Source organism: Elephantulus edwardii, unplaced genomic scaffold (assembly GCF_000299155.1).
Source record: "Elephantulus edwardii isolate Elephantulus edwardi_28Jun2011 unplaced genomic scaffold, EleEdw1.0 scaffold00124, whole genome shotgun sequence".
In the NCBI taxonomy this organism is placed as follows: domain Eukaryota; kingdom Metazoa; phylum Chordata; class Mammalia; order Macroscelidea; family Macroscelididae; genus Elephantulus; species Elephantulus edwardii.
The window spans coordinates 5,038,171-5,051,395 of record NW_006399874.1 but is presented as its reverse complement, the minus strand read 5'-3'; the positions used below and the strand labels follow the sequence as shown (position 1 = coordinate 5,051,395).

Sequence of the window (13,225 nt, the reverse complement as noted above, 5' to 3'; positions counted from 1 at the left end):
TTTTTAATTTTTTTATATTGGTAATTTATTTATGAAGTTTGAATACATTGTTTTTCACAAAAGATCCTTTTAATTTCCTTCACACCACCCACCCATAGAATTGTGCGACCCTATAATTGACACCATACACCCTCCCCATTGTAACCCCTCTATTTCTCCTCCCCCCTTTCCTTGGATCCTCATACTAATTCTATAATAATTATTTTATACAGTATTTGCCCTTATGAGACTGAATTATTTCACTCAACATAATGCTCTCCAGTCCCTCCCTAGTTAAGTAGTAATTTACAAAATTATTGCTCCTGCATTCTGTGTAGTATTCCATTGTATGAATGTACCACAACCTCTCCATCTATTCGTGTGTGGTTGGAGATCTGGGCTGTTTCCATGTTCTTGAAATGGTGATGCCTTTATTATTTCTGAAGAATGAGGTTGGTATTTGCATTGTGATTACATTGAACATGAAGATTACTTTTGTTAGGGTTGTCCTTTTCACTATGTTGAGTCTTCTTAGCTATGACTGCTGTTGTATGCCATCAAGTCAGAACAGACTTGTAGCTGACCCTCCGGTGGGTTTTCAGAAGCAGGAAATTGCATGGGAGGAGATTGCCATCCTTCTCCTATGGATCAGCTGGGGAAATATTTTTTCCATATAGTTAGGTCTTTTATTGTTACTTGTAGTATCATTCTGTAGTTTTCCTTTTAAAAGTCTTTGTATCTCTAGTTAGATTTATTCCCAAGTATTTCATCTTGTAGTGGGCTATTGTAAATGGCTTACTTTTCTAGTTTCCTTTTCCATGCTTTCTTTGTTGCTGTAAATAAATCCAACTGATTTGTGTATATTGATCTAAGATCCTGACACTCTGCTAAATTGTTTAAGAAGATCTAGCAGTTGTACAATTGAGGTTTTCTGTGTACACTATCATATTGTCTGCACAGAGTGAAAGTTTTACCACCTCTTTGCAAATTGGCTTGCCTCTTATTTCCCTATCTTGGCCTTATTTACTAAGCTAGAATTTCCATTACAATATTGTGTAGTAATGGTGTAGTGGACACCTTTGCCTTGGCCCTGGTCACAAGAGGAATGCCATTAGACTCTACTGAGAAATATACACTTTTCACTGTGTGGAAAGAGGGAAATTCTCCTCTATTCCAAGTGATTCTCGGTCTTTGTTTTATTGATTTGATAAATTATCTTAGTTATTTTTCTTATAAATAATTCAGTATCATTAGGACAAATAATGCATAGAACCATTATTGTGGAGCATAACTGAGCAAGATGTGTATAAATGTTCAAAAGAGAAAGGGAGAAGGGGACAGCAGAGGTTAATGGGTGATGGTGTGGTGAAGAAGTAGGAAAGATGCAATGGAGACTTAAAATGAGAAGGTCAGAATAGACATATGTCAATCATTAGTGATATAAAATGCAATATATATGTTATTGTTTAAAACACAATGCTTATGAATAAAACACCATGTATATATGATTGTATGCAAAACAATCAAACAAATTGTATGCAAAAATATGTTAAAACATTTACTAAGATCTGTTGTACCTACTGAACCTTGTTCTATAGAATAGAGAATAAAAAAGAAAAATACCTTGCAAGATTTCAGATAGATATAATTGTGAAAATTTTAGAATTTCTGGAGACATCAGTCAGAATCTGCTAATGTATAACCTAATACTCTTTATTCATGAATTTACATTTTAGCTCATACATGTACTAAATGACATGTCAGAAAGGTTGTTTTTAATTTTTTTTCCTGAACATCGCCAAGTATTTAATTTGGAAATAAGAGTAAAATGAATTTGAAGTATATTACAATTTATATTTTGGATTGCATTTGGCATTTCAGATTTAACATGATGAAAACAACTTGCAGCTACCACAAACTTAACCAAGAAAAAGTCTTAGCTGTTATCCTAAAAGCCTGTCTCTTTCGCTGCTATCACATTCAATTGTCTAGTCAGCCCTAAGCATCTCTTGAATATAGTTCCTCCTCTTGCTCCCCCATCTTCATAATTTTTTCATTGGAGGTTGCTAGGTTACAGCAACATCCTCATAATTGTTCTCCATGAATATAGTTTTCTCCCAACCCTACCCCCACTTCTACAAGCATGCAATAACCTAAACTACTTGACTATTAAAAAAACACTTTTTAATAAGCAGCACATTTCGAAATAAAATCTCTACCATCAAGTGCCTTCCTGTTTGACTAAACTTTGCCTTATCTCTTTTCCTTTTTTATTTTCTGTATCTTCTAATGTCTCCAAATGGTAGCTTTTATTCATCCTTCAACCCTGTCAGGTGCTCTCCTGTACCCTCACACAGGATTTAGTGGCAGACATTTCGTTTATTTATATAATGTGTACTTATCAGACTGTATATTTATCATCCTTGGTTTAATAGCTTATCTTCACTACATAGTAAGCAATTTGGAGGGAAAAGTGAAATCTATGTTTAAATTACCCTGTTGTTGTTATGTGACATTGAGGCAAAACTAACTTGTAGCTGACCCTTCAGTAAATTTCCAAAGGCTGTAAAAAGTACAAGAGGAGATTGCCAGTTTTCCTCCTAAAGAGGAGCTTGTGGATTTGAACTTCGTGCCTTTGGGTTAGCAGCACAATTCTTTACCATTAGGCCACCAGAGCTCCCTAAATGTCCCAAGTGTCAGCATGCATATTGGAAGAATATTGGAAATTTATTTATACGAGTGAATGAATGAATAAATAAATGTGCACAAGTCACATTTTTTTAGTCAATAAACTGTTTTTTTGGGGTGGATGAGTGACACAGATGATATATGATCAACCAATAACCAGAAGTTGGTTGTAAAAACCCACCAGTCTCTCCATAGAAGAAAAACCTTGATGATATGTTTCTGGAAATCTTATTGTCAAGAAAACAGTATGGAACATTTCTGCTCTGTTCTCCATTGAGTCATCTTAGTCTGAGACTAATTTGTGATGGCTAACAGATCTTTTTACTATTTAAATAAATGTTCAACAACACAGTGACTGCAACAGTCAGTTGAACATATCAGCCCATATGCTTGAATGGGCAGAGCACAAAATGTAGCATACTATGCCAGCAAAGTTCCTTTATATGTCTGTTGTTGTTATATGTCATTAAGTCCACTGTGACTCATAGCGACCCTATGTACAATAGCTCTGAAACCTGTCTTGTCCTAAGCCAGTCTCACAAATTCTGACACACCCCTTTACCCTAGTTAGTGTGTCAATCCATCTCATTTAGGGTCTTCTTCTCCTGAGCTGTTCCTCCACCTTTCCAAACATGATGACCTTCTCCAAGAACTGGTCCTCCTTGGCCACTTGCCCAAAGTACATAAAATGGAGCTTCAAGACCTTTTCATTCAAGGAGCAGCCTCATTTCACTCTCTCCATAACAAAACTGTTCTCTTGGTGGTCCATGGAATGTTAAGACTTTTTTTCCTGCACCACAACTCAAAAGCATCAATTCTTCTATCATCCTTCTGTCATTGTCCAGCTCTCTGATGTATAGCAAGTAATTGTAAAAACCATCATCTGGATCACTTGCATCTTAGTCTGTAGATTGACATCATTGTTTTTGCACTTTGGAGAGGTCCCTCACAGATTATATACATTAGGTGGCCAGAAATAACTACAGAATGAATTAATGTTTTTTTTACATCTTTGTTAGCTTTTTCTTATTTGTTCTGATTTAAAATTCTTCATTAAAATGTGTCTTATAAAATAACTGAGTATTTAGTATTTTCAAAGAAATTTTTAATATGTCTTCTCACAACAAACTGTGGCTAACCTTGAGGAAAATGGGAATCCAAGAACACTTGATTGTGCTTATGTGAAACCTGTTCTTGGACCAGGATGAAGTCCTTAAAACATAGCCGGGAAAATTAGGAAAGGAGTGCATCAGAAATGCATCCTGTCTCCATACCTTTTCAATTGATGTGTAGAACAGGTCATTCAGAAATCATAGTTTTATGAGGAGGGATGTGACATCAGGATTGGAGGAAGACTTATTAACAACCTGTGATATGCATATGACACAACCTAGCTTGCTGAAACTCAGGAGGACCTGACACATTTGCTGCAGAAGGTCTGTAGTCTTTGTTATGGATTGAAGCTCAATATCAAGAAGACAAAGATTCTCACCACTGGGCCAACTGACAGCACCATGATAGATGGAGATGAGATTGAGGCTGTTAACAATTACAGCTTGCTTGGCTCCACAATCAAGACTCTTAGCACCAGCATCCAGTAAATCAAAAGATGAGTTACATTGGAAAATCTGCTGTTAGAGACCTCTCCAGAGTACTGAGAAGCAATGAAGTCAGTCTAGAGACTAAGGTGCACCTAATACAGACCATGGTCTTCACAATTACTTGCTTTGAATAAGAAAACTGAACAATGACTAAGGATGACAGAAGAAGAATTTATGCCTTTGGATTGTGATACTGGGGAAGAGTCTTGAACATACTATGGACCACCAAGAAAACAAATAGGTCTGTCTTGGAAGCGTGAAACCATGTTATACCTTGCAGACTGGGATTTTGAAGCTCCATCTCACATACTTGGGCATATGACTGGGAGAGACCGGTCTTTGAAGAAAGACATCATCCATGGAAGGGTGGAGGGACAGCGCAGGAGAAGATGAGTCAGGATGAGATGAATTGATATAGTAACTGGGGCAATGGGGGTTGGTGTGTCGGAATTAGTGAGACTGGCTCAGAACAGGGCAGGCTTCAGAGCTGCAGTACATAGGGTTGCATTGGGTTGCAGGCAACTCTACAACAGCAGTAACATTCTCACTTGCTCTAACGCCAACACTGAGAATAATTATGTCACTGAAAATAAAAAAATGCTCCTATTAGGGGAGCTTGGTGGTAAAGAATTACGTTGCCAACTCAAAGGCATCGGGTTCAAATCTACCTTGGTATACAGATGAGCAATCTTCTTCTGTGCAATTTATAGCCTCTGAAAACTGCCTGGAGGGTCAGCAATGAGTCAGTTCTGATTTGACAGCACCTAACAACAATAACAATATACTTATTATTCTTACATTATTTTTATATTCTTAGTAAGCACTAAGCAGACCACCCTCAATTATCTAAAATAATGTGTGCATTTTCTTTAAGTCAGTGGGTTCCCCCCCTTGTCAATAATTATTGTAACTGTAGTAATTTTACCTCTTTTCACTTTTTATCCTCTCTCTGAGTCTAAACTTTCTGTCTCTCTCACCATTTTACATATTTACATCACTGCTTTTTGTAATATATCTTTTCAACTTTCACAGTGATACATAGTTTGTATTTGTTTATTAATTTGTAATTTTATTTAATGTTATAGGGTCAAAAAGGAGAAAGTGGACGCCAAGGAATTCCAGGACAACAGGTATTTTTCTAAAAAAAAAAAGGACTAAAATATGTAATATGTGTAACCTGATAATGCTGAAAGAGGGTTTCTTGCAAATAAAAATTGTCTTATGGAGGTGATGAGCATAAAAATGAAAATGCTGGGTGGTGGTTGTGTGCTGCTGAGTGGGAATCACACCACAGCTGACCCTCTAGAGGGTTGACAGAGACAGATAATTGCACAAGAGGAGATTGCCCATTCCTCTCCTGTGGAACATCTGGTGGATTCGAACCACTTGCCTGTGAGATTGCAGCACAGCTTACTTACTACCAGGAGGCAATTAGAGCAATAGAGTACCTGGTTGAGGATCTTCTCCTCTGCTGACCCTCTGACTTTCTAAGCATCATGTTCCTCTCCAGAGAATAGCCCCTCTGAGCAACATGCCCAAAGTATGTGAGGAGAAGCTGTATCATCTTTGCCTCCAAAGAGCACTCTGGCTACTCTTTCTCCAAAACATATCTGTTTGCTCCTTTGACAGCCCATGGGATGGATTTTCAGTATTCTTTTCTAACACCACACTATAAAGGCATCAGTTCCTCTATCATCCTTATTCATTGTCCAACACTCAGATGAATAACAGCAAGTGACTGGAAAGATCATGGCCTGAATCAGATGCACCTTAGTCCTCAAAGTGACATCATTACTGCTCAATAATTTGGAGAGGTCCCTAACTCCAAATATATAATTAAGCTTCCCTAAATTAATCATGCAATACCTAGAAGTATTTGTTCTTACAAGAACCCTTTTATATCCTTTTCTACACAATCTTCACTTCCCAACGTCTTTCAGAAACAAAGAAACAAACAAACAAAAAACCAGCTGAAACAGCTGTCACAACTACTCTCCAAGAATAGAGATAGTTTCTTTGGAATTTGAGTTCATGATTTAGCTTGTGGATGATCCTTCAAATTTCCATTAGCTTAATTTTCCCTATCTCTCACTTTTCAAGGAAAATGAGTACTTGCTTTTCTAAGGCAAGTAGAAGGCTTTTGGCTAAGACTTTTTTTTTCTCCTTAAATGAAATTTTCATTTTAAATTGGTTTGCGTACAAATTTCATATATATTTTTTTCACCAGATATTTCCCATTTCTTTTACATTTCCCTCTACCCATCAAACTGTGTGACCTATGATTACCCCCACCCATCCTCACCCCTCTGCTTCTACCCTCCCTCTGCCATGTATCCTCATACACCTTTTACTAGTTATCTTTCTATTTCTACAATAATGATCTTAAGCCTCAATTCCTACCACCAGTATCAAATTTATATGGAGTACTCAGAGGCAAGATTAACTACAAAAGACTGGTATAGTACATTGTCAAGGAACTGCCAGAAATACAAGCTGGAATCAGAAGTGGCTGTGCAAGGAGTGATATCATTACTGATGTCAACTTAATTTCGGCTAAGCAGAGAATACTAGAAAGATGTTTATCTGTGTTTTTCTTGACTATGCAAAGGCCTTTGGCTGTTTAGATAATAACCAATTATTGTTAACATTGAGAAGAATGAGAACCCAAGAACATTTAACTGTGCTCATGTGAAACCTGTACATAGGCCAAGAAGCTGATGTCCAGATAGAACAAAGGAGCACTGCATGGTTTAAAATCAGGAAAGGTATGTGTTAGTGTAGTATCTTTTCTCCATACCTCAGCTTGACTATATGAAGGGAAATATGCCATCATAATCAGAGGAAGACTCAATAACATTTATTATGCAGATGACATAACCTTGCTTGCTGAAAGGGAAGAGGACTTGCAATACTGAAGAAAGTAGAAGACTACAGCCTTTAATATGGATTACATCTCAGTAGCAAGAAAACAAACCCAACACTGGACCAATAGGCAACATAGATGGAGAAAAGATTGAAGTTGTCAGCAATTTAATTTTACTTGAACCCACCATCAACACCCATAGTAATAACATTTAAGAAATCAAAAGATGTGTCACACTGGGACCATCTTCTGCCAAGGCCTTCTCCGAAAGGCAAAAAAGCAAGGATGTCAGTCTAAAAATTAAGATGTGCCTGATACAAGACATAGGCTTTTTCATTTGTGTCCTATGCACCTGAAATTTGCAAAGTAACTAAGGATGATAGAAGAAGAATCAATGCACTAAGTTGTGGTGATGGTGAAGAGTATGAATCTCTTATGGACTCTCAAAAGAACAAACAAGTCTGTCTTGAAAGTAGTGTCCTCAGAGGCAAGGAAGCTGAAATTTGGGCTCACATCTTTTGTATATATTGTCAGGAGGGACTGGTCCTTAGAAAAGGGCATCATGCTGGAAAAGGTGGAGGGCCAGAGAAGGAGAGGAGATTCCCCAAAAGATATATTGACATAGTGATTGCAGCAATGGGCTCAAACATACCAGAGTGTAAGTATGGCAGAGAGCTGTTGTTCTTAGGGTCACCATGAAAGGTAGTCACCTGGAGGGTCCCTAACAACAACAGAGACATGAACAACAATTGCTTTTCTTCAGCTGAACTGCCATTCCAAGCTCTTTATACAATAAAGTCTCAATTACTTACCTGCTGCACACGGTAAATTTTTTGGAACTCATGTTCATGGAATCCAAAGGAACTCTCTTCTCACGATATCATTTTAATGGATTATCACAGTATAGTTATTTTTAACTTCAGCTCCAATTTAGGTCTGTGGTTGTGTGCCATCAAGTTGGGGCTGACCCATAGCTGAGCCTCAAGCAGTTTTCAGAGGCAGTTAATCAGTTAATTGCACCAGAAGAGCCTGACTATCTTACTCCTGTAGAGGAGATGGTGGATTTAAACCACATGCCTTTGGGATTTCAGCAAATCCTCTCATCCCCGAGGCCAACAGTGCTCCCTATTGTAGGTCTAGTCTTCCATATTTACTGTTCTCTCTTTTCTCTTACATTGGCTCCAATGTAATGTTTACAAGTGAGTTGCACTGTATTTCTTCTGAAACAAATTTCCTTATTTTAAGAATGACCTTACAGAGCATGTTTTACTTACTACTAGATTTTTACATGCAAATTAAATAGTTGATTTTTTTTATGTTCGCATTTTCTTTTGAGAATCTACATTTCTCTGTGAAACATATTGAACTATATCACAAAGTTATATTTCCCTTTTATATTGCTCAGGAAACAATGCCTAGTCACTTCTTTAAAAAAAATATAAGGTCTCTTGTATATATAATTCTATCAACATATTTCTCAAATTAAAAAGAGAAATTTGATTAAATATATGGTGGTAGATCCATATCATATCACCAATACTGCAGTTTTTGTATTTATTATGGTCCTATTTATTTTTTACTGTTTTCAAAGGGACTTCAAGGCCATCATGGTGCGAAAGGAGAGGTATGCTTCTCTGTCTTGTGCTCTATTTCTTCAGTTTTCTGTTCCTGGGCTTGTGAGACTGTGTAAATATAGCTATTTATGTCTCAAAACAGAACATAACATCCCTAATCTTCAGTACTGAATCATAAATAGTGATATCTAGAACATGTATGTTTATTATCACTCATTGAATTAGGTGTGAAATGTTATCTATTTTTTTAATATTATTATTTTTTAAAAATTAAAACATCAAGATAATTATTTCTGCATAGTTTTTCAGTGAAGAATATTCTATATTTTGCATTTGTTTGACTACACTCAAAGTGCCTTCAAAAAAGGATATTGTCATATTCTTTTATGCCTCTGATACTAATCATATGCCTTATCAGCGTACTAAATAAACAGTGGATTCTTGCAGGGCTGGATGGATTTTTGGATGGAAGTATAAATTAGTGTTGTTTAAAATAAAATGGTATTTTCCTCCTGATTAATATCCATAATTCCTAGATATTTTAATATAGCTTATATATATGTCTATGAATGTATTTATAGCTATACCTCTAAGAACACTTATGATGTAATCAAATCTTCTGAAATATTTAAATAGAAGCTTTAAGGATTTCTTTTGGTGTTAGAGAGGTGAGAAAGGAGAACCTGGCTTTAGAGGTGCCATTGGACCGAAAGGAGAAGCTGGGATGAACGGCTTAATGGGACCTGTGGGTGCCAAGGGACAGCGGGGTGAAACAGGTCCTCAGGGACCCCCAGGAGTGGATGGGAAGCCAGTATGTATAAAGCCTCTTTTATACTTTTCATAGTATTACAGTTGGTATATACATGTTATAACACCTAATTATTTAATGCAGGGGAAAGAATTTTCAGAACAGTTTATTCGACAAATTTGCACTGATGTATTAAGAGGTAAGACAAAGAGTTTTTAATACCATTTTTAAAATTCCAAAAGCAATATATAGTCTTCAAAAAATTCTAAAAGACAAAGGGACTGTATAACAATGAAAGAGTTTTACTTTTCATTGAGAAGAGTGAACTGAGGGGGGAGGGGGTAGGCGGGGAGAAAAATGCAACAATGAATGACTGGAAACCCTAAGTCTCTGTAAACTTTTATTAAAATTAATTAAAAAAAGAAAAAAGACAAATATGATGAAGAAGAAAATTAGCAACAGTTAAATGTTTCTAGATATTTTTCCTAAATATTTTACAAGAATATTATATACGCCTTTTTTGGGTCAGGGAGAAGTAAGTTAAAACACTACAACTCAGGTTAGTAGCAGAATATAGTCAGGACATGACAGCTTCCAAAATGTGATCACAATCACCTCAGCCTTATATGTGCATTTTATTACTTTTTTTGTAATTTATTATTATTGGTTCATCTTTAATTAAAGTACAATTAACAACAGAAGTCTTGATCATTTGGAAGGTATGAAGTCTCTAATTTAATTTGCTAATTTGTCAGAAGGAGAACTTTTACTGTTTTTCTATTCCAGGTAATTGCAATAATGCAGTTATTATATAGGACATAACTACATCCATATTTATATTCCTACAAGTGAAAATATTGCCTAAACTATGTGTACATATCTAGGTATATAACAGAAATCTTTTTTCTTTGTTCTAGCTTTCTGTCACCATTTAAACATAAAATGTTTGGGATTCCTTTTCTTTTCTTTTTCTTAAAGCCCAGCTACCAGTCTTACTACAGAGCGGAAGAATTCAAAATTGTGACCATTGTCATTCCCAACATGGTTCTCCAGGAATTCCTGGGCCACCTGGTCCCATAGGTCCAGAAGGCCCTCGAGGATTTCCTGGTTTGCCAGGAAGAGATGGTGTTCCCGGATTAATGGGCAACCCTGGACGCCCAGGTGCAAGAGGCTTAAAAGGTGAGAATTTATTTGAATAAACAAACAAGAATAAAAATCTCTGTGTCTGTCTTTTTGTACCTCATGTACATTTAATGAGTGAAAACACATCTTTTAGGGGTGATAATATGAATTTTGTAAATTGTTGTCCTTTAAGTAAATTATCAATTGAATTAAAGAACTTTTGTTCTATTTCCTTAAAGTGATATTTTTTAATAGACTGAAAAGTTAGAATTATAAAACCTGTGATATTATAAACTGGGAAATGTGTTTTAAAATGTTTAGTTCATTAAGATTTAAATAGGGAACTACCACATTGTTCATTTCTCTGGTCAAATTTCTGGAGAGTATACCTGTTCCATAATATTTTTTCCAATCATAAATTGGTGTTTTACAACCAAATTTAAGCATCCACAACTGTTTATATGAAATATTGCTGACTGTCCCTCTCTTTTTAAATTTAATATTTAAAAAGTAGTTTACATGTTTAATGAAATTAGACAAAATAATTTGAAAGAAAAGTGAGAAATCTTCTCCTATGTGATTTATAGGCTCTGAAAACCTACTAGAGTGTCTGCTATAAGTTGATTCTGATCAATAAAATAGCAATGATTCTTGAGAATGAATTAATAACAATAATTAACAGAGGGTTCATAATCTCAATTTTCTTTTATAATCTCAAATTCCAATTAAATCCTATGTCAAGGTCACTGATAATTTTTAATTTCTTTTGTATCAAAACTTGTGTCCCAGGTGTGATAAAGAGGAGATGCAAAGCTTCCCCCCAAATCCCAGAAATGCTTGCCTTTAATGTAATTAACAGTTTTGAAAGTGTCCGGAAGGCTGTTATTTAGAAGGAACAGCACACTTACCCATGTTTGATATTCTGCAGGTCTGCCAGGGAGAAATGGTGCAAAGGGAAGCCAAGGGTTTGGACATCCTGGAGAACAGGGCCCTCCTGGTCCCCCAGGTAAGTATTGATCTTTGCTTAGAATAATTGCTGCGTATTTTCCTTTTATAAATTATCATAAACCTTTGGCAAATATTTGAAACCAAGACAATTTTTAATGTTTTTAATTGTTTATGTTCAACAAATACGTTTTTACTTCTAATTACTAGAATTCCTTCTCAATATGTTACATTAGTGAAATTATCTGGGATTATTTCTTATGTATCTTTTATACAATATATAATCTACTCCTAAGAGCTATTTTAGAATGGCTTTAGTGAGTCATGCTTATCTGAGGTTTATCACTGTTTATTCTCCTTTTTTTTTGAGTCATATAGATTCAGGTTGAAGCATCTTTTAAGTTAACCTTTGTGAAAACAGTTTGGGTTCACGTGGCATAGGGGCAAGCAGTATCTGACCTCCACAAGGGGAAGAGTCCCCTTCCACAATATCAATAACACAAACTAATTCCTATGAGGTCAGACATCCCCCCGATGCTCCTGTAACTGCTTATATCAATTTTAACTAATAAATCTGCCTTACCACAACTTTCTTAAGTTTAATTGCTAGCTGTGATATTTAAATTTGCCATACTATCATGTCCTCATTTTCATAAAATACAATGATGATGTTATTTGAAATATACCATTATTATTTTTAACAACATCATACCTGTTTTTATTTATGTACAAATTTGACTTAAACACAGACTTAGGAACAGAACTTGTTAGTAATCAAGGAATTGTTTTTACCACTTTGACCTTGCAAACATAGCATTAATAAAAGTAATATAGTGAAAAGTATTGGCCATTTTTGTTTTAAATTAGAACTCTTCTGTACTATTAGTAGGATTTTAAAATGATACAATGGCTCTGAAAAACAGCTTACAACTTCCTCAAAAAACTAGGAATAGAAATAACTTGTCATTCAGCAATCCTATTTCTAGGTATATATATTTTTTTGCCTTTGTATTGTGGGGTTGGTTTTTTTTTTTTATATTATGACTTGTTTTTTTTTAAATCAAAGTTTACAGAGACTTAGGGTTTCCAGTCATTCATTGTTGCACTTTTTTCCCTACCCACCTCTCCCCCCAATTCCCCCTTCTCCTTGAAAAGAAAGAAAAACTTTTTCATTGTTATGTAGTCCCTCCATTATTAAAAGATTAAATGAGTCTCTATGTATAGCATCTTCAGAAGAGCATATGACAATTATGGTTATTTTCCAATATATATTTTATTTTAATATTATTTTCAACAGTATTTCATTATACTTTGGGGTTGATAAAAATATTTAATATTGTTTTTATAAAACTTTTAGAGTTATATTCATTATCACTGGTTAGTTACAAATGTCAACACTACTCTGTTAGCAAGTGTTTATTTGTAGTGATGGTGTTATGTGATGTCGAGTTGGTAGTGACTCAGCTAAGTTTCCAGCAATTTTTCAGATTCTGTAAACTGACTTTTAGTGGTAGAAGAAAATATTAGGCCTAAGAAATATCCTAACTCATTCTCCTCCATCCTAAAATGTGTTTATTTTGTATAATAAGTTTTAATAGACCATTCTGCTAAATTAATTTCTGTCCTTGAATATGTTTATGGAATTAATTAGCTTTTAAACACTTTATTATGGCTTTTTGTTGTTGTTGTTATGTGCCGTCAAGTC

General features: G+C 35.3%; 1 protein-coding gene across 1 annotated transcript in view; it reads left to right on the top strand.

Moving 5' to 3' along the window:
- Positions 1 to 13,225, top strand: part of COL21A1 (collagen, type XXI, alpha 1) — a 196,036-nt gene that overhangs the window by 177,666 nt on the left and 5,145 nt on the right. Inside the window, exons 24-29 of the mRNA XM_006893157.1 lie at positions 5,354 to 5,398; positions 8,723 to 8,755; positions 9,370 to 9,516; positions 9,598 to 9,652; positions 10,432 to 10,632; positions 11,504 to 11,581. Coding sequence (XP_006893219.1) covers positions 5,354 to 5,398; positions 8,723 to 8,755; positions 9,370 to 9,516; positions 9,598 to 9,652; positions 10,432 to 10,632; positions 11,504 to 11,581 — 559 coding nt within the window. The remainder of the gene's footprint in view (positions 1 to 5,353; positions 5,399 to 8,722; positions 8,756 to 9,369; positions 9,517 to 9,597; positions 9,653 to 10,431; positions 10,633 to 11,503; positions 11,582 to 13,225) is intronic.